Genomic DNA, 26,981 nt, shown 5'->3' on the forward strand with positions numbered 1-26,981 from the left:
TTGCGGATGGAAGGCCTTGAACACCTCGTTGTAGAGGCGTTCCCTCCACTTCTTCTGGTTTTCATAACGGTTCCAATCTGGCTGGCCGTGTAGCTGTAAGACAAAGCTATTCACAAGGACCACATCTAGTAAGAAAGTCCAAGCAATAGCCTGCCAAGCGCCCCGGCGGATAGGATGATCAAAGCCAAGATATGACCTTCTTTGGTCGCCTCGGTCAACATGATTCATTTCGTCGTTGTAAGAAGCAGCGATTGTAGGGATCGATATAAGCTTGACTGGCTCACCACCAAAAAAGCGCTGTATTGGCCGTGCCGTTGGGGTCTTCGTTGACGGTCTCTTCCTCCAACGCTCAGTCGTCTCATCGCCGGTGAACACAGTTGAAAGGAACAATACGAGGGCATTATCCTTCCACGCGATTTAGTTAACCTAAGGAAGGAGTCGACTAATTAGCAGCTACCATCCACAACCCCTCTTTCGGCACAACCCCTCTTTCGGCAAGCAAAATAAAAAAAGCTTCACCAAAGCTCACCAACTTCACTTATACCAGAATTGGCCAAAGTAAATAGCTACTTAGGAGATAATGCCTCTATTGATTATAGAAATGATTGGAGTTAACGACTTTAGCTCTCTTAGGCTGTGCGGGGTATGTGATCTATGCATGCTGTGTTATGGAAATACTGTTGGTTTAATCATCAAACTCCTCACCGCTCTTTCCCGTGTTTTTTGACCTTTATCTGCGACAACGACGAGAAAATGCCTAGGTCGAGACCTCGATGGAAATATACAGAGGAAAACATGGCAGAGGCTATCTTGGATGTTACTGATGATGGCGTTTCACCTCCTCAAGCCGCTCAGAGACGGGGAGTGCCTCGAAGCACTCTAGTCGATAGACTTAACGGCCGCGGGGCCGTTAAAGAGCAGATCCACCCTCATCGACGCTTATCCAAGAACCAAGAGGATAGATTGGCTGCCTGGATACTCCGGCAGGAGTCCTTGGGCTACGCTCCGTCCCACAGTCAGATTCGCGCCTGTGTCATGGGCCTGTTGAGACAGCAGGGCGAACATCCCGACTTAGGACGCAACTGGGTGATCAAGTTTATCAGTCGCCGCGCAGATCTAAAGACCAAGATGGGTAGACGTCAAGAAGCCAAGAGGTTCGACTCTTTCACACCCAAAGCGGTTCATTGGTACTTTGATATCAGGGAGGGCCAGTACGGCTGGATCAAGCCCGAAAACACCGTCAACGTTGATGAAGGAGGTATTATGACTGGTTTCGGCAAGCATATACCTACATTCCTTGCCATTCTTTGAAATTCGACCGACTAATTCTCTTTATTTAGGCCTAGATAGCCTGGTTGTTGGAAGCGCGGACCCGAAGCGGAAGGCATTTCTCAAAGGACCACAAACTCGGAATTGGACTTCATTTATCGAAGCCATCACTGCTGACGGCCGCGCTTTGATTCCAGGCATAATCTTCAAGGGGAAAGAACTGCAGAAACAGTGGTTTCTTGAAGAATTTAAGAAGATAGCAGACTGGTATTACATAACTTCGCCTAACGGATGGACTGACGACCACATTGGCGTTGAATGGCTTGAAAGAGTTTATCTACCCCAGACAATGCCAGCTGACGACTCTGATGCGAGACTGATCATTTTAGATGGTCATGGGAGCCACGCAACGGTATGTTCTTCGTTTACCTCGGTTCAAGATCACTACTGAGCGACGGAAGGATGAATGGATGGCCACGTGCTTTTTGAACAACGTTTATTGTTGCTATCTGCCAGCACACTGCTCTCATGGACTCCAACCACTTGACAATGGAGTATTCAATGCCTCCAAGGCCGCATATCGACGAGAGTTGGAAAAGTTCGCTTCATTGACTGATTCCACTCCAATGGACAAGGTCAACTTCATCAGGATCTACGCCAAGGCTCGTCAAGTTGGCATGACTAAGAAGAACATACTCTCCGGCTGGAGAGTTACTGGGAACTGGCCGATTTCACGTACCAAGGCACTGAGGCATCCAGAAATCCAACAAGATAGGCCAAAGGGCAACCCAAGAGCAACCCCCGAACCCGCGCCGTATTTTGACTCGGACGATACACCACAAACGAGCCGTCAAATTCGTGATCTCGGGCTAAACAAAACACCAAAGACGCGGAGACGGTACCACGTAATAGCCAAGGGCTTTGAGGCTCAACAGCAGACAATAGCGGCGCATACGCTGAGGATTGCTAGCCTAGAGGAAGAATTGGCTCGCTTGAAAAGAGGGAAGAAGAGGAAGGCGGTGCCGAATCCTAACAAACGTTTTATGACTCTTGGGGAGACCCTATCCGGTGGAGAAGCTATAATAGAAGATGAGACCCAAAATATGGCTGTTAGACTGGAATCGGTCTGTTCAAGCGAGCAGGAGTCAGAATCGGAGGCTGGCTCTGTCATCGAAGTCAGAGAGGAAACTATACCCCGCCAACTCACCACGCGATCAGGGCGGCTTGTCAAAAAGCCCAGGGTACAATAGATGAACCTATTCGTTATTTATGAAACGAAGATTTTGACGCATTTCTATCAATTTGGTCAAGTTCTATGTAAGTAAAGTTGGTGATTTTTGGTGGTGGCTTTTTTATTTTGCTTGCCGAAAGAGGGGTTGTGCCGAAAGAGGGGTTGTGGATGGTAGATAAGAAGAAGTTTAGATTGTCTTACCTGATTATCAGCCGTTGGGATGACCTTGATCTCATTGAATTGGAACCCTGACTTCCCTGCCTTATAAGCCTTTTTGGCCTCTGCAAGACCTTTGTAGATGCCACAGTTAGGCCGGGCTGTGCCGGTTGCACCGTGACCGTGCTGGCGAAGGGAGCGGAAGAGGTCTGGCGACGAGAAGAGGTTATCCACGAAGACGTGATATGTCGATATCGGCAGTAGGTTAATCAGGGCAATAACGACGCTTTGAGTTGAGTTGAGAGCTATGATCTTGGCCCCGGCTTCCGTAGCCACGTAGATAACTTCTTCAACCTCGTCGGCCTTATCAGCCGTGCTAGGACCCTTGCTCTTTCCCTTGCTTTTCTTTCTTTGTGATGCCGGCTTCTTCTTCTGAACTCCAACAGGGCCGTATTTTGCGCCGGGCTGGTGCCATATCCACCTCATGAAGAGGCCTAGCTGGGCGGCTATCCACACCTTGAAGCCTGTGTCGATAGGCTTATTAGGTACGTATGTAACTTGCTTATTCCTTCCTGTATATTGTATCATAGCCTCTTCGACGGCAAGATGCGTGCCCGGCTCACAGAGCTCTGTTGTTGCAAGTTGAACGTGCTGAGACCATGGCTCAACGCATTGGAAGACGATAGGGAAGTCGTCACCGCCGCCGTCGGTGAATTTGGTGAGGCCAAAGATGCCGATATTACGATAAAGAAGCTGAAATCGATTGCAAGTCATAAACTTGATTATCGAGCGTTCAGGCCGCTGATCCTCTAGCTGAGAGGTCTTCCAATGGTCTTCCACCGTTATTTCGCTATGGGCTCCCATATAAATAAGGATCGCAAGCCAGATGTATACCTCTGCAGCCGTGGTTGGTTTCCAGGCGTGGAGGCGTGACTGATCTATTATTTCGGGTTCTTGGCTATCAATAACGCCGCTTTGGATGAGGCTGCTGACCCAGTCATTGGTGTACTTGACCCAGTTATTGACTAGGGAAATGGGTATAAAGTGCTGGAAAAGTAACAGCGGGCTCTGGGACAGCTAATTGATGAGAAGTTCTCGTCACGGCACCTCGAAGGGTTGAAAATTGAAGCCTCGGTCGTCGGCAGCAACAGAGATGATAAGGTGAGTGCGTTGGTAGAGGCAGGAGCAGATGTAGCAATAAAAGATTTCGTGGGGCAGACGCCCGCCGATCTTGCGAGAGGCACGAATTAAGAGATCTTCATATTTCTGTTAAAGACTTGGCAGAAACCGGTTGTGGCAGAACAGCAGGATCAGGATAGGAAACAGAATTGATATTCCTCGTAAATCTCAAGAGGAGGAAATTAGAGAGAAGGAATGCATGAGCTGGCCCAGCCGTCCTGGCACTAGTTTGCCAGGATCTATATGCTGGTAGAAAGAGCGCGCTTACATAGGTGCTCGAACACTTGTTCAGTGCTAGCACGCACGTCTTAGCATGAATAGCGAATGAGTCTGGTATCAAGGTGTTGTTGCTCAAGACAAGATAGAAGGAACAAGTCAAAAGATGGCCACTTCGGGAAAGAGAAAATAAGTCCAGGGAAGAAACACAGTATACAGATGAAGCCGCAAAAATAGATCTTGGATAGCTATCAAAGCTGATCTTCTCTGTGCTGGGCTTTTCCATCGTGCTTCTGGGGCGGGTGCTGATTCAACTACAGGCCTTCCCGCCCAGGCCCTTGATCCTGCAACCATCTAGGGCGCGGTGGGGTGCGTCGATCATCATCTTCTCAATCGAATCAATCTTGATCTTGCAGAAGAGCTTTGAGAAAAGGTACTGGTCACCAGCATCGTTGAGAAGAGGTAAGGTGCGGTAGCCTTGCTTAAGGTTGCTAAGCTTAGCAGTGTAGGTGGCCACTGCCGGTCTGTCATTGTAGTTCTCGCCATCGTTAGAGAGTTTGACAGACCATCGAGCAAAGACCAGATCGGGTTGTTTCTTCGTGACTTTGAACTTGAAGTGACCATCAAACATTGGGTTGAAGCCGTTCTCTCGTACGATATTCGTCCGGAACTTTTGCGGCGGGTCAGGATCTCGAGGCAAGGCTGACTCATTCCTCTTCTCCCGTTTATCACTGGTGTGGAAGACCTCAACCTCGACGTATGGGTTCATCGCCTTGTTGGCGGGAAGGCTGGCCGGTCGCATAAGCCGTTGTGCCGAGATGACATCGATGGTGAATGAAACAACACTGCGCTCCTTCTTGCCCCCAGGAAGTTCGGGGTTGTATGGGAGCACTTGGATGTCCCGTAGCTCCGCAGGTTTAAGCGCGTAGCCCGAGGAGTCCTGGCCACCGTCAAACATGGCGCGGTTGATCTGCATACCCAAGTCGAAGGTCTGCCAGTTGAGCGCAACCATCTGGATTCCGCGGCGCCAGTACAGGAGGGGATCAAAGTTGTTGGAGGTGATTCGGGTGCGATCAGGGTAAACTCGCATCATGTAGCGCAGGTTGTGGAGGTCGACTGCTATCTTCTGTTCCTTGGCGCGAAAGTGCTTGGCAAAGCTCGACTCCATGAAGGAGAAGATGTGGTTGGGTTGCTTCGCCTCGGCGGCGTCAAAGCCAGCAAAGTTGACACCGGCACAGTAGACGCCAAGATCGCCAAGCTCTTTAACAATCTTGGTAGACGTTTTTCGTGAGTTTCGCTCCCCGCCGCTGTCATCGTCACTGGCGCTTCTACTCGCCCTACCTTGCACCCCGCCTTCAGTAATGGTGTTATCACGAGTCTTTCTGACCGGCCGACGACAAGAAGGGCTAGGGCTACGAATGAGGCTCTGAGGAAGCGACTGCGAAGGCATCAACATGGCGGCATCAGTCACGGAACGAGTCAGTGGTGAGTTGAGGCTGTTGCCTCGTCGGCGGCCGCGGAAATTGCTGGCAGGAGGCTCCTGCTTGCTCTGCGGCTTCTTGACCTTGATGAGGATGCGTTCCATGAGCTCAGAGGGCGAAGGCAACTTGTCATAGCAGTCTTCTAACGTCTCGGTGACCAGTCGAGAGCCGAAGGCCTCCTTCATAATGTTGACCATGATGGCTTGCTGATTAGGGTTGCAATGAACCTCGAGGGAGATCCAGAGAGGGAACCTCGACTTAACAAAGGCGTACTTATTGATCGTGGCTATGACCTCACGGAAACTAATCGAGGTCGTAAGGGTGCGACCGTGGTTGACCTCGGGCTGCCCAGAGTTGCCATCCCAGCAGTCAACCTCGACACAGCGGCAGCCTCGAATAAGAACCGAGATGTAGCCCTCGACGCTGGACTGACCGGCTACCTGTCGACCAAGGAGGTAGGTGTTGTGGGAGCTAGAGATGATATATTCGTTCATGGGGCGGTCAAGAGTGTAGTTTTGCGGCTCCGGTATAATCGCTGAGTTTGTCTCAGATGTTAGGTACCTCACAAAGGCGGCTTCGGACATGACCAGCATGTCATCAGCCGCATCGGTGGTCTCAACTGCATCAGGTCGGTATCGGCGGCTGAGGTAGGCAAATTGCTTCTCCCACATAGAAAGGTTAGAATCAACGTCCTCCCCTTGGGTATCGCGGAGGAACGCTAGAAACTCTGGAAAGGTCATGCCAGTCTCAGGTTTAGCGACAATGCTGCGAATGATTCGCTGAACATCGTGCCTCTGCTTCATTAGGTGGATGAAACCCTTGAACTCGGTAAAGTTGAGCTTCTCACGTCGTCGGACATCGGATAGGCGGAAGTTGGTCTGCAGGGTCCACTGGGAGCTGTAAATACGAAGGTTCTGGCAAACACGCTTGACTCCGGCTATGTCCAGTTCCTCCTGCTCAGGATCACGGGGCTGGTGACCGAACTCCCTGGTCATCTCAGTCTGCCAATGCTGGACCATGGCCCCATCGTCGAAGGCCATGAGAGAGGTCATTGATCCCTGCCGGTAAGTCAATGTAGCCTCGAGGAACCCAGTCCAGCGGTTCAAGACTTCCTCATTATCGGTGACAATGTGCAGAAGCTTGGTCCTCGAGCTGCCTTGGACGTTATAGATGATGGTGAACCAGGTATCCGCACACGATTCGGACATTCCAAAGTCAAGGCAGTATTGTTGAATATCAGGACCAGTTCGGATCTCTTTGATCTCATCGATGTGTAAGGATTTATGTGGGCGAGCAGGGTCCCACGAGAGCTTGTTGGATTCAGTCTCATACATAAGATTAACCCGTCTCGTGCGACTTCTCCTGGACACCTTGAGAACTTCACAACCATTCCGAAGCTCGGCCGGCAACACGGGTCCGGCCTTGGCACTGCCACTTCCATTAATTGAACCGGCAGCGTCATTGTTGCTTGATGAGTGAGTGGTTGCGTCGAGGCCAAAGAGAGATATGTTGCCATCCGGAACCACGTCAGCCTCCTCGTCAGTGTCAGTCACGGCGTTATACTCTGGTGGCCGTGGCGGGGCAGTGGCGTTGCTGTCACTCCGACGGCGCAAGATGCTGGGCCCGATACTACGGTTCAGGCTGGCAGGGGCTGCCGAAGATTGTTGTCTGATGCTGGCAAACCGATGAGCGCGATTCGAGAAGCGGCGAATCAAGCTGCTACTCTTAGGCGAGGCCTCGGGCATTGCGCTGGGGTTGCAGCTAGCCAAGCTTCGATCTAGTGAGTCGTTGCTCGTCTTACGAGATAGGATAGACTCCGGTAGCTGAAAGTTGTAGGAGTACGGGTCCTCATTCCTACCGTGCATGGGTTTAGGCGACGGTTGGACTGAGGAACTAGTAGTCGGAACGACGGTATCGGGTGACATTATGGGCGATCCTTCTTGTGAGTGGTAGGCTGCTGTGAAGGCGCTGATAGCCGATACCGGGACCTTCGAGGGCTGAATGGGTGTGCGGGTCGTTAAACCCCGGCCAGAGTAAGAGCTTGGCAACTGGGCCGATAGAGAGATCATGTCTATACCTAGTTAAGGTAAGAGGGGGGAGCAGGATGTGATATGGCTCGGGGTCTGGGTTGGAAGGAGCCATGGCTGTGGGATTGTGGTGGTGACCGCACTATGTGAGTAAAACCAGGGCGCATCTGAAGGTTTCGTCGATATATACAGGAGATTAGTAAGTGGGACGAGCCATGGTGGAACACGCCGGAGAGAAAGGGGGAGGGGCCGCCATTGCAGGGGAAGATACAGTTGCACAGGCTGACCTCTTCGTGGAGTAGCCGTTGTCGACCTTCTGGGGCCGACGCTAAACGGAACGCCGCGGGAGTAGGGCTGGAGTCCGAGAAAGGGCATGAGCGTAGGCATGGTGGATGGACGGACGAAGGTATCACCATACATGCAAGGACGGCAGGAGCCCTGCCCAGTGTCTTCCTGCTGTCTCCATTGTAAGTCAAGATTAGGGCGGGTCGGATGGAGGAGGCAGACACGTAACCGCTTCTCCTTTGTGCCAATCACTCCACTGCCGAGCCACACCAATACAGCTATGCTAGAAAAATGATTCCCTCCTAGCTTCATCTTCTCGCACATCTTCAGGGATCCACCTCACTCCCTGGCAAGGCAGAGTTCTCGGAGATGCCATATGAGGCAGGTCTTGATGGCTGTTGGGCTGTTCACGCACGACGCGTGACCTCCAGTTGGTCAGGCTGCATCGGGATGGGAGTTTCCGGCAGCATTAGCTCGTCCATCTGACCGTGATGGAGTTCAACGCTGCGCCCGCACATTCTGATCATCCTCAGCCACGAACTTCTCGAACCATTCAGAGAACTCAAGAGCTCTAGGTGCCGTCATAAACCCCTCATGATCCTGCAGCAGTGAGACAACCGAGGTTGACATGCGTGCGACACCAACAACTCGCCGGAGTGCGCCCGTCCCCGTCTCCTTCTCTTCACCCAATCATCCCTCTAGGCATGCTGGTTCCCCCGTTTTTGAGGCTGCTGAGCCATCACGAGCGGCACAGGAACGGGTGAGCCGAGGATCAGCAGGTAGTAATCGAGGGAACGTCCCCCTAAGCGGCGGGTAGTCTCGGCAGCCCTGAACAGGGAAATAGCGGCTCGAGCCCCGTCAAGCGAGTCGTGATCACACACATCGCCTACTCTACGCTGAGGGAACCAATCGGGGAGCAAGTTCGTGCCAGAGGCCTCTGGAGCCACGTCCGAGATGGCACCATCCTCCATCATGCATCAAGGGCATTGATGAGACACTGCGGCATTTCTTCCATTGGCTGGGCGTCTGTTGGAGGCCTCAAAAGGATAAACATCGCTGTGAGATGCTTTGCTGCTGCCCGAGAAGCACCGCAGCGCTGTGAGGTAGCCCGACCTGGGGAACGCCTCTAGACAGTTGGCGTTGTTAGATTCCGTGGGAAGAGGGCGGGAAGGGAAGCTGTACGAGACGCAGAGTAGAGCTGGAAATAGCATCAGAGGGTAGAATGGAACATGAATCGTAGAATTTCTCATACCCTCCGCAATCTGGCATGGGGTCGATGCAAGCGTCGCCATGGCCGGTCAATCTCGGCGGCAGGAGACCTTCATTCCAAATCAGAGCGATGACGCGGCAGGATGGGCGAAGGGGGCTGGTCTGAAGGCAGCGATGCTTGCAGAAGAGGGGAAACGGTGGATACAAACGGGCAGAGCATGGGAAGAAGCAGAAGATACATGTTCGCAGGGTGGTAGGAGGTTGATGTCTTATGTACATAGAGTCACGTGAGGTGCGGTTGGGCTGGTGTGTGGGGGGGGCGCGCCTTGCCCGAATGGGCCGTCCGCGTTTACTGAACCTAATTTAAGCTATTTTAAGCTTAGTTTCGATTTTTGATTATTTTATTTAAAATGCGATTTGAGGTGTAAAACTGACCGACCATTTCGCTTGTGGAGCCCGTTACTTTTATCTGCCCTGCGCCCTCTTCGTACTGGTACCTTCGCCATTTTGATCTCAAGGGCATCGAGGCCCCGCCGATTGGATTAGACTCATGTCCTATGACTTGCACAGCGTCTGAGATAGCGATAACCCTATTAGAAACCAGGGTTGCATACCAACCTGTCCGAAATCGAGTAGGCCTTGGACCTGGTAAGTGTCACTGGAACATTTGGCAGCTATCTGGCACCTTCGACTGTCACACGAACTCCTTGAAGCTCTAGCGCGTTGGCGTTGAGCCTTCCATCATCATACTCGGCTTGGACTTTTATGGCCGATCCTTTCAGCTTGAATGTTGTTCGTGCTGGAAGCCCGGCTGTAGCTTCGAGGGCCCTGGCTAACCCGGTCACTGCTCTGACAGGGCTGAAATTTTCTCATATGCCAGTAAGCAAGCATGAAACCACCCCAATTGACAAAGGGAACCGTATCTCTTATTAGTCTCTGACCAATAGAGATTATGGGAATACTGGACAAACCCGGCGGAACTCACTGTCGGTATTTTGAACAAGCTGCCGCTACCCGGTACGTCGTCTACCACGGCCATAGATGGATATCATGAGGTTAGGGATGGGAAAAAAACACATGCATCATCTTTGCTAATTTTCTATCTCTAGCTTCGACTATGCCGAGACATTTTGAATGAAGATCGCTTATGCCAGCAAAATGGGACTTCATAGTCTGATAGTCTCGGCTGTCGTCCTCGACACCTGCAATCTCGAAACTCTGAGGGCTATACCCAGGGGCGAGCATATTAGGGGCACTGAAGCTCCTTTCTCGCTGGTCGACCTCGAGCGGTTCCTCCCGCTGAAATGCCCCCCCCCCCCCCCCCCCCAAAAAAAAGATGCGGAGACCAACCTTGCTCTCGGAGACCAACCTTGCTCTCATCCACTTTGGCAGCAATGCCAAAGTCAGTGAGATCGATCCCAACCAGGCCGGCTTCGGTTCCGTCCTCGTCGCCGGCGGCTCGCATGCGGTTTTGTCGCTCAAGAAAAGCGAGAACGAGCCTGAGCCTCTGGTCTTCCTGGGCTGCCATCCGAACGTGCTTGACCAGCCCAAGCACGAGACCCAGGCAGCCAGAGCGGTGTATCGGAGCGAGGTGCCAAAGGCACCATGGTTGAGATGCCCGATAAATGTCAACAGAACACATTGAAGTCCCTTTCCTGGCCAATCTTGCTGCCACATACTTGCACAGTGCGCTCCCAACTCCTCGGCCCGAGCCTTCTCTTGAAAGAATCCGAAAACCGGCAACAACTATCAGCCTCCGCCTGTTCGAGGTTCCCATTTTCGATGTAAGTGCTCTGTTAAGCTATCATGGTTTAGAGGATGTTGGCTGAATGGAACAGAAGCCGGTGAACTACAGCGCGTTCACGGAATGGGCCTTCTTCCCTTCCCCAGACCTTGTCCCTGCGACGTGCCCGAACATTACCGTCACCGTGGGTCCCTCCCAGCCTCGTTCAGCTTGCTTCATTGGTTCCCACTTAACCCAGCCCCATCGTCCCTGGACTTGGCCGGTGGTCGTCGATTCCTCATCCCTCGACCACGCTTGCGGATGAACACATCTTGATCATCATCATCATCATCGCCGTCGTCGTCCATGTGGCTGCGAGACATGGCATTTCCCCCAAACCCACCGCTGTGCTCGATATCTTCTAAACTGTCGTCAGTATCCATGGCCTGCGGCCTTGACAAGCCAAGTGCCGTCATCACTGATTGTGTCACTTCGGGAGACTCAGTATGAGGCCGATCTGGTGTCATGGCAACTGATTGCTCGGACATCGGGGCGGGAGCGGGCTTGGACGCCCTGTGCGAATACTTTCTAGGCCTTCCACTGCCGGGTCTGGCTCCGCCCCGTTTTCCCCGTGTCTTGGGCTCACTTCGAGACTTGCCCATATGCTCGGCCATTGCTGACTTTAGAGGCTGACGTGCTCGTTTTCGAAGCCTGTCCGAACCCTTCCCTAACGCAAAGTCCGAGTCAGTTGCTGACGGAGACCCGGCGCAAGACCTAGCCGCATCTGTTGCCGTTAGATGATACTCATCCTCCTTAGAGTCATCCTGTACCTCTCGCTTCCGCTTTCGCGGTAGTTTCGGTATGAATTCAGGCGACTCGTACATTTCCGAGTCCTCGTCTTCAAGGTCTTGACGCGAGGCCTTCTTGCCCTTGTCAGGATTCTTTTTGTCAGACTTGGGAGCTTTTCTTGCTACTCCCTGTCCATTATCGGCGCGATTTGGACGGCGTGTCCGCTTCTTGGCCTGGTCAGACATCTCTCCCGCCTTATGGTCGAGCAGCTTCTTGGTCAGATTTGGGAAGTTCTTGCCATAGTTGAAGAAGAGTTCCTCGCCAGCCTGAATGTCACGCGTCGCAGTGAATTTGATTCGGTATTCGCCATTGACGTAAAGAATTCGAGGCGTAATGTTGCAGCCACGCTTGTCGCCGTCTGACTTCTCCGACGCATGGTTGATATAGCGGCTCAGGTTGCCATACATAGCCGCGTCCACCCAAATGCCTTCATTTTCGAGAAGCGTAAAGACGTATGAGATGTTAGATTCTTCATCGAATACATCACCGCGTCTGGCCTCTCTCCGGACGCCTTCGTCATGGGTGATGAGTTCTCCAACATACTCGATGATGAAATCACCCTGTGCGATAAATTCAGCTGCGAAAAGCCCGTAGCCAACTCCCTCTAGCTGGCCTTGGCCTAACGCGAGAGCCCTGGTAAGACCCCGCTGTAAAGAACAGTTCTGGCAGCCAGTCGCGTGGAGGAGTTCATCTTCGGCATTTTCAGGATCAGCCCTCTTGAGAACGCCACAAGTACCGCAGAGATCTGGATCGCACTCGCGGTTCAGCTGCACACAAACACATGGTCTATCCTTTTGTTTCGAAAGACAAGTTTTGCCTTGCGAATGGCAGGCGCAGCCAGTGAATTTGTACGCGCAATTCTCCTCCGTGCATTCGCAGTACTTCTCACATAAATATCCGTACTGGACGCAAATGCAATTTTCCAGGGTACATGGTCCTTCGTGAGAGCAGGGCTCAATCAGCCCACGCTGTTGATGCTCCTGGCTGCGTGTGCGACTTTCCCAGTCGCCAATGAGCGCCTTTTTGAAGCGATCATACCATGAAACCGTCCTAGTTGGCGTCTTCCTGACTGGCTCAGGCGGAGGCAGTCTGATACCGAGGTGTTCATACTCGTGGAAAACATCGCGACAGTCGCGGTCGAGAAGGTGGGCCACAATGCAGAAGGGATCCTTTTTGACGCGACTGTGGTCAGCTGTCGCAACCGTGGATCGCATAACGATGTGCTCTTCCGGCGTCCAAGGCCGCTGCGCAGAGTTTACCGCGGAAGTGGTCGATGTTTGGTAGCAGTTGCGTTTGCACGGTTTAAGAGGATGCCCGTTGGCGATGTTGGCCCTGTCGGACAGAATGCGTCTTCTTCGCTTGAGGGTATCTGAGAGGCGAGGAAGCATCGAAAGGTTTCGTTTGCAGTTGGAAGTATCATACTCTCCATGCTCGCAGGAATGACTGAAGCAGATGAGACAGCCAAGAATACAATAAGTTCCCAGATTGAATTCGGCAGCCTTGAATTCGTCCTCGTATTGAGAGTCGGAGCCATCCTTGGCCGTCTGTTTGGTATCCATAATGCTGTTGACAGACTCATCGAGTAAGAGGACGTCTCGAAGCGTAATCTGCTTCGTCGAAGACTGGTTTTGGTGGAATACACGGTAAAATGCTTCCGTGAACATTTCGGCAGCTCTGTTGGCCTGGGGGTAGGTAGTGGACTCGGCTAGGCGATGGGAATTGAGGATGTCGGACTTCTGTCGGGGCGCGACTGCATCATCGGGTGCGCGACTTGCCATGTACCGGATCAGGGTTGATTTATCGCAACCGGGAAGCCTGAGCCTGTCCAGCCAGTTTTCAAGGTAGAGCGAGACAGTCGAGGCGAATTCCGAGCGGACAGTTACGCGCACTTTTTCCTCGCGACTCATTGGCTTAAATCCGGATTTGCGGTCAATGTCCTCCAGCTCCTGCAACCAAACGTTGTACTTTGACTCCTCAGAGCTCTCAAGGTCCCTCAGGTGGGGAACAAATGTCAGCATCGTATTTGGAGTGAGGATGTTCTTTTTGATTTCCACGTGGTGAAAGCGATACCGGGGAACGCGCTCTTCGTCGGTCTGGATGCGCATAACCTCATAGCGATCCTCACGTTTGTTGTTCTTGGGGCTGAAGTGTTCCTGTTTTTTTATGTTAGTATCGATTTTATCAAAGTATATAGGGTCAACTACTTTGAATTTGATTCTCATGGTTTCAGCCTCGTCGCTTGACGCAGGATTGCTGCTGAGGCCGGCAAAGAGATCATTACCAGTGAGAACACGGCGCTCCGTAGCCTTAGTGGATTCGATGATGTAGGACGTCATGCGTGCATGTCCGTCTTTAATATCTTAGCGAAATATGGTTAACGCTTAAACGATGCGAGAGATATCCCATTCCGGCTTTCGCAGGGTTTAATACTTGGGGCTTATAGCTTTAGCATTTTTAGTTGCTTTGGGGGAATAATACTCCAAAGTCGGCGTCACCTATCGATGCCCCAAGTTGGGGGATCGCACGCCAGATAACCTCGGCATGTCTTAGGCATCATCCCATTCATCATTTGACGTGGTTGCCTTTTGCGCTAACCTAAACGTCGGTTGCGACGGGTGAGGTGGCTCAAATGAATGAAAGCTAGATTGGCCTTGGCCAGGTCGTTTCTAAGGCGGACTGACGGGCGCGCAGCCGGTACCACTAGCAGGATCGTGCAGAACAAATCGGGCATTAGTCGTCTCGAAACGAGCCGGCTGTGGCGATGGTAATCGTCGTGGAAGAGAAGAATTATCCCCAGGATTGCTTAGATCGTCCAGGGTCAGGTAGGTTACCTTGAGTTATGTGGGAGGATGAGCAGGACTAAGAGCAGGAACTGCACCCGGAATTAGGCCTAGAGCCATGGCTGCGACTAACTTTATCAAAGTTTTCTAGGATTATCCCTCTCCTTCAGTCACGGCTGCCTGCACCATTCCGCAATGAAAACGGTCTCGTGCTAGATAATAAAGTAAAAGGAAGGGCGACGCAATCTGCGAGTTTGCCCTATCAGTCGGAAGGAGGTTTGCCTGGGTTGAGTCCTGAGAACCTAAATGAAAGACGCGCGTGGCCAACTAAAGGCACAGGTCCTAACTGAAAAGCGAGCAGGTGCGGTTAATAGCACAAGTAAACCCACTAATCCAGTGAATGTTTCGCAAATAATCCCTCATGCGACGAGCCAACGATGCCGGCTAATCTAGTTTGCGCGTCAGACTTTTATTAGGTTGCCTGTGAGGCTCGAGATGAAAGTGGTGATGATTGATTGACAAGCGGGCGTTGAGAGTCTGCAGGACTGGACAGGGGAACGCGTTCGCCAACAGAGCTTAGCGCGTCTCGCCGGCCACACCCCTGTCAGTCGCCTTGAGGGCCCCTTCCCACTAGGTATTAACCCAGATATCACCCCACACCTTATTAGTCCAGATACTTGGGCATGAGTAGCCGAGCAGGTACTGTAGACCAGCAGCGGGCCCGCGCGACGTTCGAGAACCTCGATCTACACAATATGGTCTAAGTAGTTTAGTTCTTTCAAGCAATTCTTAGCGAGCGATACGGTATTGTCGGTACGAAGCGTATCCGGATGTGCCTGGTCTAACACGATAAAAGGAAAGGAACTTACAGCCAACAACCCGCGACAATCCAAGACAGCGCATCGCAACACATGATCAATGATTATGCCGTCTCCAGGAATGGACCGACCCCGCAACCGGAATCGTGTCTCATTCTACGCCCTGTCTGCATTTGACGTGGCTGTGACCGTGACCATGGCCGCCTGGGGGCATCCCCACACCAAGCCCGGGCAGTGAATTGCTGCTTTCGGCGGTCAGCATTTGGCCATATCGTCCATCGGGGGAAAGCTTATTGTCGAGTGTGCACCTGACGCTCCCTCTAAATTGCAGTATGCAATGTACGACGGTCGACGGTGTCAGCCTTTGGTCTCAGCTCGCAGGCCCTGTCACCAGCGCCCGGGCTCCCCAGCCCTCTCCACTCGTTTCCGACACCCTAAGGGAAATTCGGAGCTAGGGAGGCTTTCCACAGAGCTTCCATGCGTTCCAAGGCGCGGTGGAACCTAAGGGGCCAGTGTTGGGATTTTACCTTTCTGTCGCCGACTTTGTGCGGGTTGGATGACCGAGGGTTTTCGCCTGACGTCAACGGTCGTGGATTGGAATGGACGTGCGATGATAGGCCGCGGGGGTCTGTGACAGACGGGGATGCCGCCTGATACATTTGTGCAAGATGATGCTGCACTGTTGAGTTTCTGCCTTGCTGCGCACGCGGAAATGTGTTTAGCATGTACGTGTGCTGTATGTAACGGGTACCTGGGGACTAGATATATCCGCTCATGTATGAAGTCCGTACCGGTACCTTGTGCGAGGCCAGCCCACCCCTTGTGTCGCTGGGACCATGCCCTGCACCCTGGGTTGCTTCACCCGAATGACCTTCCGCCACCTGATGTTAGCGAAGCGCAAACAGCAGACTAGGCTAGGCCAGAAATATAAAAGAGCAGTGATCTCCCTGGCCTCTTTTTCGAAAGTAGGTCATTTCTCACTATCGACCCAGATAGACTCGCCTTGAATAGTTGTTTGGCTCTGATCGCAACACGCGACCCCAAGTCTTGCACCACCAAGCAACTTACACCACCACTCACAAACACGAACCAACAAACATTACCACCGACAAGCAACTAAGCAACTGCTAGTCCTCAGTTCCTCATCTACAGCAACTCAAGCTACACCAGCTACAACAGAAACCCAAGCCAACATGCCCCCCAGCGACCATCGCAGCTTCCTCCTTGTCCCGGCCCGCCTCCCAGCCGACCTCTGCCTCCTCTGCCCAAGCGTGGCTAAGCGGGTCGCCGACAAGCCAAATCCGAGATCCTCGCAACTACTATCGCGCTTCAACTTAGCTTTAGCCTCCACCAGGAACAACGGCTCCAACTTCCGCAATCAGACACGACACTTCAGAGTTTGGCCTTGGCATGGCCCGGCTTCAACACCAACATAGTCAACCCCTCATCTTCCCTAAATCAATCGCCCTGATTCCACCAGATCTGCGTTTCGCCGCCTTAGGGCCTCGACGATAATACACAACACTTTCCACCGCTGTCCCTTGGGCTGGCCCGGCCGGACCTCACTTCGATTCTCTGATGATGACACCTTGATAAGGGGGCATCACTATACCGGTACCATTACGAATTTAATCTCCCCAGTCTTTGGCTATCTTCTCATACCACTTTGGGTTTTGTTTTGGGCTTTGTATCACTAGCTAGGCAATGTCATGGCACCGCCGATATGGCGGTTCTCTGGTGATGAGACGTAAAGTTACTTTGTATTCCTACCGTTGCTGCTGCATATAATGACGAGGTGAGCCATGTGGACCGAGGTGACCAACAAAGGCCATACCTAGGTTATGGTCACTCCCTTCTTCGCGGGTGCTTGGCAGCTCTCTGCTGGACTTTTCTTCTCGATGTGGCTCTCATCAATAGCCACTTGATCCTCTGCTTCCTGAGCTTGCCGGGCTGTCGCCGTCTTTGCCTTCACCCACTCAGCTGCGCCGAATACGTCAAGTAAGTCTCGCGAGTCAAAGTGCTTCACCTAACCTAACCTCTTGACCTACACTGATTCCCGGTCTATGTCCTCTTCCAGATCGCCCTTTCAGAGCCGCATAGCATCTTCTGCCTTAAGCTCATCCTGACAAAAATTACTGGCGAAACCAAAGAATGGATGAGATATCAGTACTTCATGTGCTATGCAGAAGGCAGTCTTTCACCTCCTCTCCTTGTGTCACTGATTCTTTCCAGCTGGCGATAGGTTTGGTTCTAAAATTGAGTGCTTTCAATGACCCGGCTATAGTACTCTGCGGGAACAAAATCCCTTTTCTTATTCGTCCGATCACCTCAGCGGTTGCAAACAAGATACACTCCATGTGTTTTCAAATGTCAAGAAGCACTTTGCCTTCTTGGAATAGCAATTGGCCACTTCTTCAGGCGGCGGCAATTACCTGTGTGGTAAGCATTTAACGGCAGCGGACATACTTATGAGCTACCATCTTGTGTCTGCTCGAGCGAGGTTGGCTAAATTGGATATGGGCGATGGGAAACTGGCTGACAGGTACCCCAACCTGTGGGCATATGTTGAGCTACTGCAGGAGGAAGCTGGTTACAAGAAAGCCGCGGCTAAGGTCGAAAAGATAGCTGGCACAAATTTGTCCATCCCGGTTATTTATTGATTAAGATAGCCATACTGGATCGTTATGTACAAGGTGATTAATCCGGACGCCCTGTCGCTCTATACTGTCATGTCTGTTATACGTCTTGCAGCGGCAGGGCGGAGTATTACTTCCCGTTCGGACGCTTAGTGTCAGGGAATTGAGGTCTCGGAACACGAGGGAAAGATGCAGGCAGCGCTGCTCTCAAAATCAAACAAATCAAATCCGGGGTCATATTTGGGATATTTGATAGCCTTCGACGCTGGATTTGTTGTTTGAAATATTTAATCAAATATTTCAAATATTTCAAATCTCAGCATCCGCGCTCTCCATACCGCTATTTCCATTCTCCCACCAGAGCTCATCCCTCCCCCCTGCTGTCGGGCCCAGCTTCACCGCACCATGCCTGACCCAGTTCTTGAGGCATTGCAACTTCTCCAATGTTTCCGTTGTCATTGAAAGCCTCTGCGACGTCAACGTCAACTTGGCGAGGCTGAACGACCTCTCACAATCAGTCGCCATCGCTGGTATGGCAAGTATATCAAGAGCCAACTGACTGACCATTGGGAACTGCCCCTGGCGAGCCATCCACCACTCAATTGGATCCTCGATATCTTCTGGTTCTAACCGCAGATACCGCTCGAGCTCGCTGCCAATCACCGTAGTCTTCGCTGTCCTGTTTTTGACCCACTGCTTGAACACACTGTCTTCAGGTATTTTCCGTAGCACGCTTGGGGATGCCATACCTAGTCTCCGCAATCGCCTTTCGCTGCTCATCCACCGGCCGGTTGCAGCGCTACCAGCGGTCGAGGTAGTCAGAGAGTCCAATTTTGGCGTCCCTCACCCACACAAGCTGCTCCTCCGAGGTCCAATTCACCTCCAGGTAGCTCATGCCGAGTGATGGATGGAGGATGATGGATGCGGCAAACAAAGGCGACTCTCCAAGCTTGGTGTAGTACTCATTGAGTTTCTGCCAGGCGGTGATGATTGAGAGTCTCAGATAGCGTCGATGATCCTTTCCGATGTCGTCAATTCCCGATAATCCTGATGGCTTGTCTGATCCATCACATTGTGCCAAGCCACGACCCCGCAAAGAGCTTTCTGTTGACTTTCGCGGATGTATAATGTCCATCTCGCAGTCCCTGAACCGAGCAGGAAGCTGCCGATTTCGGTCCGGTCGCCCTCGGGGCAGCTGAACTTACGAGTTGGTGTTCTTCCCTACTGCCTCGTCTGGGGCAGCCTAATAGAACAGCTTCCGATCTTTCAAGTGTTCCAGCAAGTATTCCATACCTGTCATCATCTCCCAAAGCCGTCCATGACCTCACTCACGCCCCACCCCTGCGTTCTCATGATCTGCAGATAGAATGGCTCCAGGAACAATTTTCGAGAGCACGAGATTGATCGCAAGCTTGAAAAAGCATGTGCTCTCTATTAATCCAATATATATGTGACCCATGCCAAGAGAGGAGTCGAGGGCTTCAGATATGATGGCGTTGGGGTCAACTTGGCTGTGGAATTGGGTTTGGGGCAACAAAAGCCACTTGGCAATCGATGCTGGGTTCACGGACGGCGTCGCATTCCAGCAAGAAAGTCTATCGCCACTGAGAATCGGTAGTTGGCTTGAGATGAACTAAAACATGGTACTCGCTGCAGAAAACAAATTCCTCCGAGTTTACGAGGCCTCCCAGGGACGGAAACCCACCCACCAAAACAAAACCCTATCCTCCGAAAATCGTGTGTGTGTGAAGAAATGCCGCAACAGCCGTGTCTCGATACCCATTGCCCAAAAATTAAGGCAGCTTAGCAAGCACCCGATACACGACATGTTCCTCTCCGTCGATATCAATAAGAATGCCCTGCGACACGAGCTTGCCGGTGAACGGGCCTTTGAACTTGCGCTCGTACTTGATGCCTCCATGAGACTTGGTGCAATCGGCGGTTGTCTTTGGCCACAGGCGTGCTGCAGCGATGTGCGGATTTTGAGCTTGGTCAAGATTCTGAGTACTTGCAGCCAGGGTGTTGGCGTGTTCTCTCCATTTGGCGTGGCGGTCTGCGCGTTCCTGAGCGTCCTCAACGCGTGCGATCTCGACGCCAGCCAAGTCCTTGATGCGCGCGATAGTCCGCGGAGCTCGTTTAGAAGTTGCCTTGGAACAGGGTTTCCGGATAGGCTTGGTAGCGACTGGTGCCTGGGCTGCTACCTGGTTGTCTGATTGCCTGGCAGGCTTCCGTCGGCGCAGACTGGAACGGTTTATGGAGGACTGCTCTGATTCTTGGGCCGGACTGGCATCTCCAGAAATGGATCCAGATTGAGGAGTAGGGATGACGATGGTGTCGGCTGATGACACCTCGGAGGCTGCGGCTGGGCTTGCTGCCCTCATTTCGCCGCCAGAGTTGCTGAGCTCAGTGTCCGCGTGGGAACGGCGAGACCTCGTGAGACGCATCCTCGGCCTGGGTCCTCGGGTTGAAATGGTCAGAGTTTGCCTAAGGATACGCGGTCAATTTTTTTCCCGTCTCATATTTTGTCGCTGGAAAGTGGATGAGATAGCAATATGGGAGTGGTGGCGAAATGATCATCATCGCGTGTGCGACTTGAGCAAAACAGAGTCGAGTCTGCAGAGGATCACGAAGAGAACCTAGCACAGGGCCGCAGGGGTCAAACAAACGATTTAAAACATCAAATAGCGACATGATAAACAAATGAGCATCGTCATGCCGCAGCTTGCAGTCATCGACAGTTCTCGCGAAGCCGTTCGAGTCGCTTGACTCGCCTCCAGGGAAGCTGGAGAGGATGGTGACGAGGGCAGGGAAGAGAGGCAGCAGGAGATGGGACTCACTCTAATGACTGACTGAAGATGGTTTCTCGTAGCAGGACGCTCTTTTCCAGTGCCGTGGTAGTTATTGAGCGCGACAAAGCTAGGTCTCGGTCTGTGGTCCGGGAACCCCGACACTTATGCCTTACGCCAGCGGGTCCCTGGCAATTAATTTTGTATGAGAAATTTTTTGGCGCTTGTAAGACATGGGTCAGGTGGCGATTAAAATGAGCACCAGCCGGCAATGAACAGTTTGACTGCTCTAACAGTTACGGTGAGTTTAAAAACTGGTGATATTATGGAATAAATGTCTGCGATTCGATTGATGCCCATCTATTTTCGTAGATATGTATGATTGTGAGTTTCTGAATGTATTTGCTTCATGATAACTTTTTTTGGTGGTTGTCGAGTAAGACGGGGTTTAAGAGCATGGGTTCAACCACAGTATCCAATAAGAGCGCGGCTCGACTTGCGAGGCACACAGTGGCTGCAGACTAGAAAGCTGCGGTGTGAAATTTGCTTAGCCCTCCCAAGTACCATCCGCACGTACACTGAGAACCGTCAAGAAGCTGACGAGAACACTGTCATACTCGGTGTCTTTGGTAAAATGATCAAGAACGGAGATGTAAAGTTCCAGAACGTCGCTCTCTAGCAGATCGAGAAGCCTGGAAATCTCGAGTACTTCCGGGTCACCACCATGGTCTTTCCAAGCGACAGTCAAGTCATCTGCGTGCACCATCATGATATCATAAGCGTTTTGTTGCCTCCTGCTCAGCTTGAACGGTGGCCGATCTGCCTTGTCCTCGAAAGACATACACCGAACAATCTAAGCAAGTAGTTGTTTAACCACAAGCGTATAACGCCTCTGGATCTCGGCCTTGAACCGGAAATGAAACGGCTTGGACCGCTCCTTGATAAGCTCCTTGCGGTTGACCTCAAACAAAGCATCGCAAGAGACGGTATCCGGTGTGATGACGGCTTTGGCGTGGTTGACCATTCGATCGAATGCGATATGTATGAACCGAAGCTGAGCATCGTCTGACTCGTCCGGGTCGTTCGGATCGACTTCGTATTCCATGGAGATCCAGTCCCTCAAAAAGTCCTTTTTCCCGCTAAAGTCCTTCAAGTGAAGAGCAGAGCCAAGCCGACGAAGCCACGGATTCGGTGCAGTAAAATCGTTCTCCGCATCAATTCGCCCTGCCTCTTGACTCCGGACATCATTGCCCTTACGCTGGAATGCGTCAATGGCTTGCTGAAGTCTGACCTGCGAGCCGTGGTCTTCAGATCTGAGCCCGTCGAGATTTAGTCCCCTTGCCACCTCGAACTACTCGCTACGAGAACCCGTCAAGAAGAATCGTTGATAGAGAACCCCGCTCCTCCACGGATTATTGCTTCGCTCTTGTTCAGCCATAGCAGCTGAGCGTCGGCCAACCTTCAGCTCTAGATCCCACTCGTGTTCATCCTTCAGATGCTGCCGTATTCGTTTCAAACTCGTGCCCACATATCGGCAAGTCGATACAGTCGTGCTATCTTCTGATACAAACGTGCAGCGGAATCCTCTCGTCTTTGGCCTACCCGATGCAGCAATTGGCGGCGTGCCGTCGGGTACAAGCGGAAGACTATCGTGGATCTCTTGTTGATCTTGGATAATATCAATCTTGGATGCCCACTTCTGCACTTCCTTGATCTCGGCAATGCCTAGATGGTGGGGAGAACTCTAAAGATGGTTTTTGATACGTCGTCGAGTTACCATAATCAGACAAGAGCGGCAGCCGAGAAGCCGGTATTCCGGTACGTGTACGAAGTAATCCATTCCGAACAAGTTTAGAGAACCAAAGATCAAGATTTCTTGCCCAACTCACCCTGGCTACTTCTCAATATTAATAACTCATCTAACCCCTTATTTCATATTGACTTTCTTCAAGCTGAACATAACGAGACCGATGGTCTACAGCCACCTCTGTGCCTCGCAAGTCGAGACGCGTTCTTAATGGCCACGGCGGCACAACCCATGTTCTAAAACCCTGTCACTCAACAACCATCAAAAAACAACATCACGAAGCAAATACGCCCACAATCTTGCAATCATATATTTTCATAAAGAAATATCGGTATCAACCAAATCGCAGATATCAGTTCGATATTCTTAGCTACTTTTAGCTTCACTGTAGCCCTCGTAGTGGTCAAACTGGTAATTGCCGGCTGGTGCTCATTTTAATCGCCGGCTGACCCATGCCACGCGAGCGCCAAAAAATTTCCCATACAAAATTAATCGTCGACAACTCACTGACGCAAGGCATAGTTGCCAAGGGCGGCTCTCGTTCCAGATGAGAAAACTATTCCAGCAGGTGTTTATTAGACTCGCCGCGGTCATCGACGTCTGGAAGCAGTTCTGATTGCATCATCTGCCAGCGATGGTCGAGCTCCTCCCTGTCAACCTTGTTAGTTACCTTTCCACATGCAATGCTTAGAGACTCCATGCAAATGAGCTGTGGAGGCAAGATTGGTACTTACGTCGTCTGCTTCAGCATCCTGACTCCCTTCTCCCTACAAAAGAACAGAAACCGCCGCATAGTTCGATCCCGCTTGAAAGATGCCATCACATCGCCACGAGGTGCTCCATCCGATTTGTCCATCGTAACGTTGACCTTGCGCATGATGATGTGAATGCGAAGCGCCTCAATGTTCCAAATCACTTCCTCAATCTCGTCGAGGTTAACATGGAAGTCAATGTGATCCTTAAACAAACCCCACGAGGCAGGGCTGACGTTCTTAAGGACTTGGTGCTGGAAGCAGCCGGCTTGCTCAATCCAGGTCCAATACTGGGTGACTGCCGTCGAGCTCGTGAATAATCGGTTTTTGACCTGGTAGAGGCGCCAGTCATACTTGGTGATTTCGCCACCACTATGTGAGTCCGTATCAGACCATGCGTCGATGTGGAACTCATCGTGAACCGGACCGGAAGCGGGCGACAAGCACTTGGGTCGCTTATGAAGATGAGTGTTAGATGGGCTGTCAGGCCCCATGGGAACTTGAGCAGCCAAGGGAGATTGGTCGATAAAGGACGTTTCGCGAGACGTGCTAGAAACAGAATGCATGCTCTTGCGCTTCTTCAGAGGTTTGGGCGTGTCGCTTGGACTGCCCTGGCTCTGGCGCGCCTTCAATCCGGAGGGACGGCCGATGTTCTTGAAGCCATGCTTGTATCGAAGGGCAGTCAGCTTCGGGTCGTGATAGAAGTCATGGATCGTTCGAGGCAAGTTGAAGCTGGCGCCCTCGGCCAGGATTAGCTCGTGCAGGCGCTGTCGCATCCACTCAATTGGCTGGATATCCAACTTGAACTTTTCCAACTCCGACATCGTTTCAGACAAACGGAAGAGCGCATCGTAGGACGTGATGCCGCCCTTTCCTGACTGGATGTACTTCTTGCTGAGGAGCTGATACGGGCTGACCGGGCCCTGTTCGTGAAACTCAAGGATTTTGACGCCCCGATTGACCAGCTGGCCGATCTGATACTTGGACGAGCCACCCTTTTCTTGCTTCGGACCGGCATCGATTGCAGCCTGGTGTTTTTCGCGCCATCGAGCGAGCTGCGGCTCAATCAGTGTTCTCACATTTGGCCAGTTAGGCTCCCAATAGGGGGTGATTTTCGTTGATCTTGACCAGGGGTACACCCTCAACGCACTCAGGGTAAGTGTAGACTTCTCCATTGTGCCGGAGCACCAGATTATCTCGGGTGATCTCCTCCAGAGGCTCCTCAGAAGGAGATTCCGTCGGCTGAGGCGACAGTTCGATGGGCATGGAAGCCGGTGTTGGTCGCTCTGCTCGCTCGGCTGATGGGGGTCTACTGCGAACATTGGCCGGCGTGAATCTAGGGGGTAACTCGATACTCTTGCGGTATCGGCGTCTGCTCAGGTTCCTGCGCTGGTTGAGTGCTATTGGGAGCCGACATGTCTTTCATGGGCGTGTCGAACTCGGTGGTAGGCTGAAGGATGCCAGACCGTGTAGGTCGCGGGACATGCGAAGGAAGGGCGGAACGTGGGACTTCAGGCCTAGATTGAGGTTGAGACTGAGATGGTGTTACCCTAGCCTCTACCATACGCTCTGGAGCAAGATCGGGCCTGGGTACGGGAGAAGGGCGGCTGACTGGTGCGGGAGGAGGCTCGTAGGCATGCCTGTAAGTTGGTTCGGGAGCTTGCTCAGGACCTCGTTCAGGAGCCGGAGGGGGAACAAGCTGATAGACAGGCTGGGGCGAAGGATGATGCGAAGACACGCAGACTGGTTCCTCAGTTCGAGGTGCCTGTTCGGGTTGTGGTTCGGGTGCAGGCTCAGGTCTGGTGTGCGACCCCTTGGCCTCCCTCTGCTGTCGCGACCTTTCCCTCGAAGCCAGTATGTCAATCGTATCTCCAGACGCGCCGTGGCAACGCTGACGGTTCCACTCACAGTTGCCACATCTCTGAAAGAGGTCACCACCGACAATAATACAATCATTGAAAGCTCCCTGATTCTTATTGCACGACCAGCATCGCTTGGACTGAATCTCTCCGGTGGCCTGGATCATGCAGGATAGCCACTTGACGCCCTTGGCTTCAGTTCGCTCATAAATGCTAGCAAGATGCGAGTCGTTGAAACGGCGACCGCGACGGATCTTGACGGGTCTCCGAATTTCGAGTTCCTGGATTCCTTCCACCCATTGATTCCACGGCTCGATGCGTTCCACCGGTCCGATCACATTGCCATCAGCATCGACAACGTCCACTATAACATCAGATGCGGGTTTGTCAACGGCGTTCTCGTTGCCGTGATGCTCAACACCTTCCATGCTCTCTTCATGGGCAGCCGATTGATAGGTTCTCACTTGGATGGAATCATCGGCGACCTCTCTCCGAGGAACATTTCCACTGACGTTTGAGAGTTCTGGTAATTCCTGAGGAAGGCCAAGGGCTTCCATGTCGGGGTCTTCGGAGTCCTCGACGTTGGGGTCCTCGCCCCTCTTCTCCTTGAAAAACCGACGCATCGTCTTCCAGATCTTCTGCTGAGTTTCGATCCTCGCCTGTCGCGACTCGTGGTAGTCTTGTTCAATACGCTTCAGTCGATCTGTCTTCACTTCACACTCCTCAGTCACGCGGGCTAGCTCGGCCTCGACCTTAGCTAGTTCTCGAGCTAGCCGCGCTTGCGACTCGCTTAGCTGGCTTCTTTGTCCGGTGAGCTCACGAAGTTTGATTCGGAGTTCGGTCGTAGATTGTTGAAACTCTTGCTCGTCCATGTTGTTTTCTGCTTCTCGTTGGCGACGAAGGTTGGTCCAGAAATTCCGTTCTGTCTTGTCCCAAACGGACTTGTGTTCCTCCACTGGGAGCGCCTCCCCGGCCGCGGCATCATCCACAGTGGCCATTTTGCGCCGCGTTGAGGCTGAAAGTCGCCCTTGAAGAATCGTCGAAGATGACTGAGATTCAAAGAAAGATTAAATGTCGTATGTGTTGGTGGATGTTGGCGTAAGTGATGGTTTCAGTCAATGTCGAATGCGGGACGCACGTGACCGCCTCCAGCTGGAGAAAAGTGCGGCTCGGGTGGGCAAGCTGCTGGTGGCCGAGCAAGTCCCACAACTTAGACCAGAAAAAGAGAAGAAAGGCTGGGTCGAGTCGGAGGAATTGGAAGATCGCTGTGGCTCTAGCTACAGTCCGATAGTCCGAGAGGCGAAATAGAGTCGTGGGGCGCGTGGTCCAAGGCGGGCGGGAATTGGACGAGCCACCCAAAGGACAAGCTGAGGTGATAGATTGGAAATTGGAAATGAGTAACCGAAGGGCGCGTAGGACGAAAGCCTGACAATGGAATCGTAGTTGGTAATCCGATTGATGTGGACCGGCCGATAGGCACCTGCAATCCCCTCACGCGCAAAGCGCAATTTTGCGAAAGCGGTCAAATCCCCGTCACTTGTCGCTCGTTAGTCGTCCCGGTTGGCACCCAGCTCTTTTTTTTCCCTCCCGGCGTCGTCAATGGCGTGTCTTGGGAAAAACCGGCCTCAATCCAACAGACAGTCACTTCGAAATCCCTTCCACCTCCGTCGCGCAAATGAGTGCACACTTCACGCGCCGTCGCGCCGGCCCCTCCTGGTTGGAGCGCACCTCGTTTTCCCAACTTGCTCGAAGGGAGCGAAAACGAAAGAGGGAGGAAGAGGAAGGGCGTGTGAACGAGAAAAGTAGTGAAACCAACAAGGCGACAGAAAAGGAGATTCCTAGGCTGGAGAGACTGAATGAAGAGCGCGCAACGCGTTGCGTGAAACGTTGCACGACCGTGGCGCGCGATGTTCTCGGT

The 26,981-nt window shown here is 52.3% G+C and overlaps 4 protein-coding genes across 4 annotated transcripts; 1 reads left to right on the forward strand and 3 right to left on the reverse strand.

Moving 5' to 3' along the window:
• Positions 1-2,536: 2,536 nt before the first annotated feature.
• Positions 2,537-7,457, reverse strand: MRS44_016976 (uncharacterized protein; the record flags this gene model as incomplete). Its single annotated transcript, XM_065617513.1, has 4 exons — positions 2,537-2,563; positions 2,702-3,681; positions 4,104-4,118; positions 4,370-7,457. The coding sequence occupies 4 exons, from the start codon at positions 7,455-7,457 to the stop codon at positions 2,537-2,539; spliced, it is 4,110 nt and encodes a 1,369-aa protein (XP_065473585.1).
• Positions 7,458-10,389: 2,932 nt separating this feature from the next.
• MRS44_016977 (uncharacterized protein) lies at positions 10,390-10,698 on the forward strand (the record flags this gene model as incomplete). The annotated part of the gene is made up of 1 exon (XM_065617514.1): positions 10,390-10,698. The coding sequence occupies one exon, from the start codon at positions 10,390-10,392 to the stop codon at positions 10,696-10,698; it is 309 nt and encodes a 102-aa protein (XP_065473586.1).
• Positions 10,699-11,012: 314 nt separating this feature from the next.
• Positions 11,013-13,961, reverse strand: MRS44_016978 (uncharacterized protein; the record flags this gene model as incomplete). The annotated part of the gene is made up of 1 exon (XM_065617515.1): positions 11,013-13,961. One exon carries the CDS (start codon positions 13,959-13,961, stop codon positions 11,013-11,015), a length of 2,949 nt encoding a protein of 982 aa, XP_065473587.1.
• Positions 13,962-18,168: 4,207 nt separating this feature from the next.
• On the reverse strand, positions 18,169-26,061 carry MRS44_016979 (uncharacterized protein; the record flags this gene model as incomplete). Its single annotated transcript, XM_065617516.1, has 13 exons — positions 18,169-18,565; positions 18,663-19,004; positions 19,065-19,092; positions 19,192-19,463; positions 19,681-20,310; positions 20,697-20,833; positions 21,223-21,468; positions 21,520-21,958; positions 22,001-22,389; positions 22,960-23,008; positions 23,187-24,259; positions 24,342-24,513; positions 24,560-26,061. 13 exons carry the CDS (start codon positions 26,059-26,061, stop codon positions 18,169-18,171), a joined length of 5,676 nt encoding a protein of 1,891 aa, XP_065473588.1.
• Between the last annotated feature and the right edge of the window lie 920 nt (positions 26,062-26,981).

This window comes from Fusarium solani, assembly GCF_023522795.1.
Source record: "Fusarium solani strain SB1 chromosome Unknown bctg00000013, whole genome shotgun sequence".
Lineage (NCBI taxonomy): Eukaryota > Fungi > Ascomycota > Sordariomycetes > Hypocreales > Nectriaceae > Fusarium > Fusarium solani.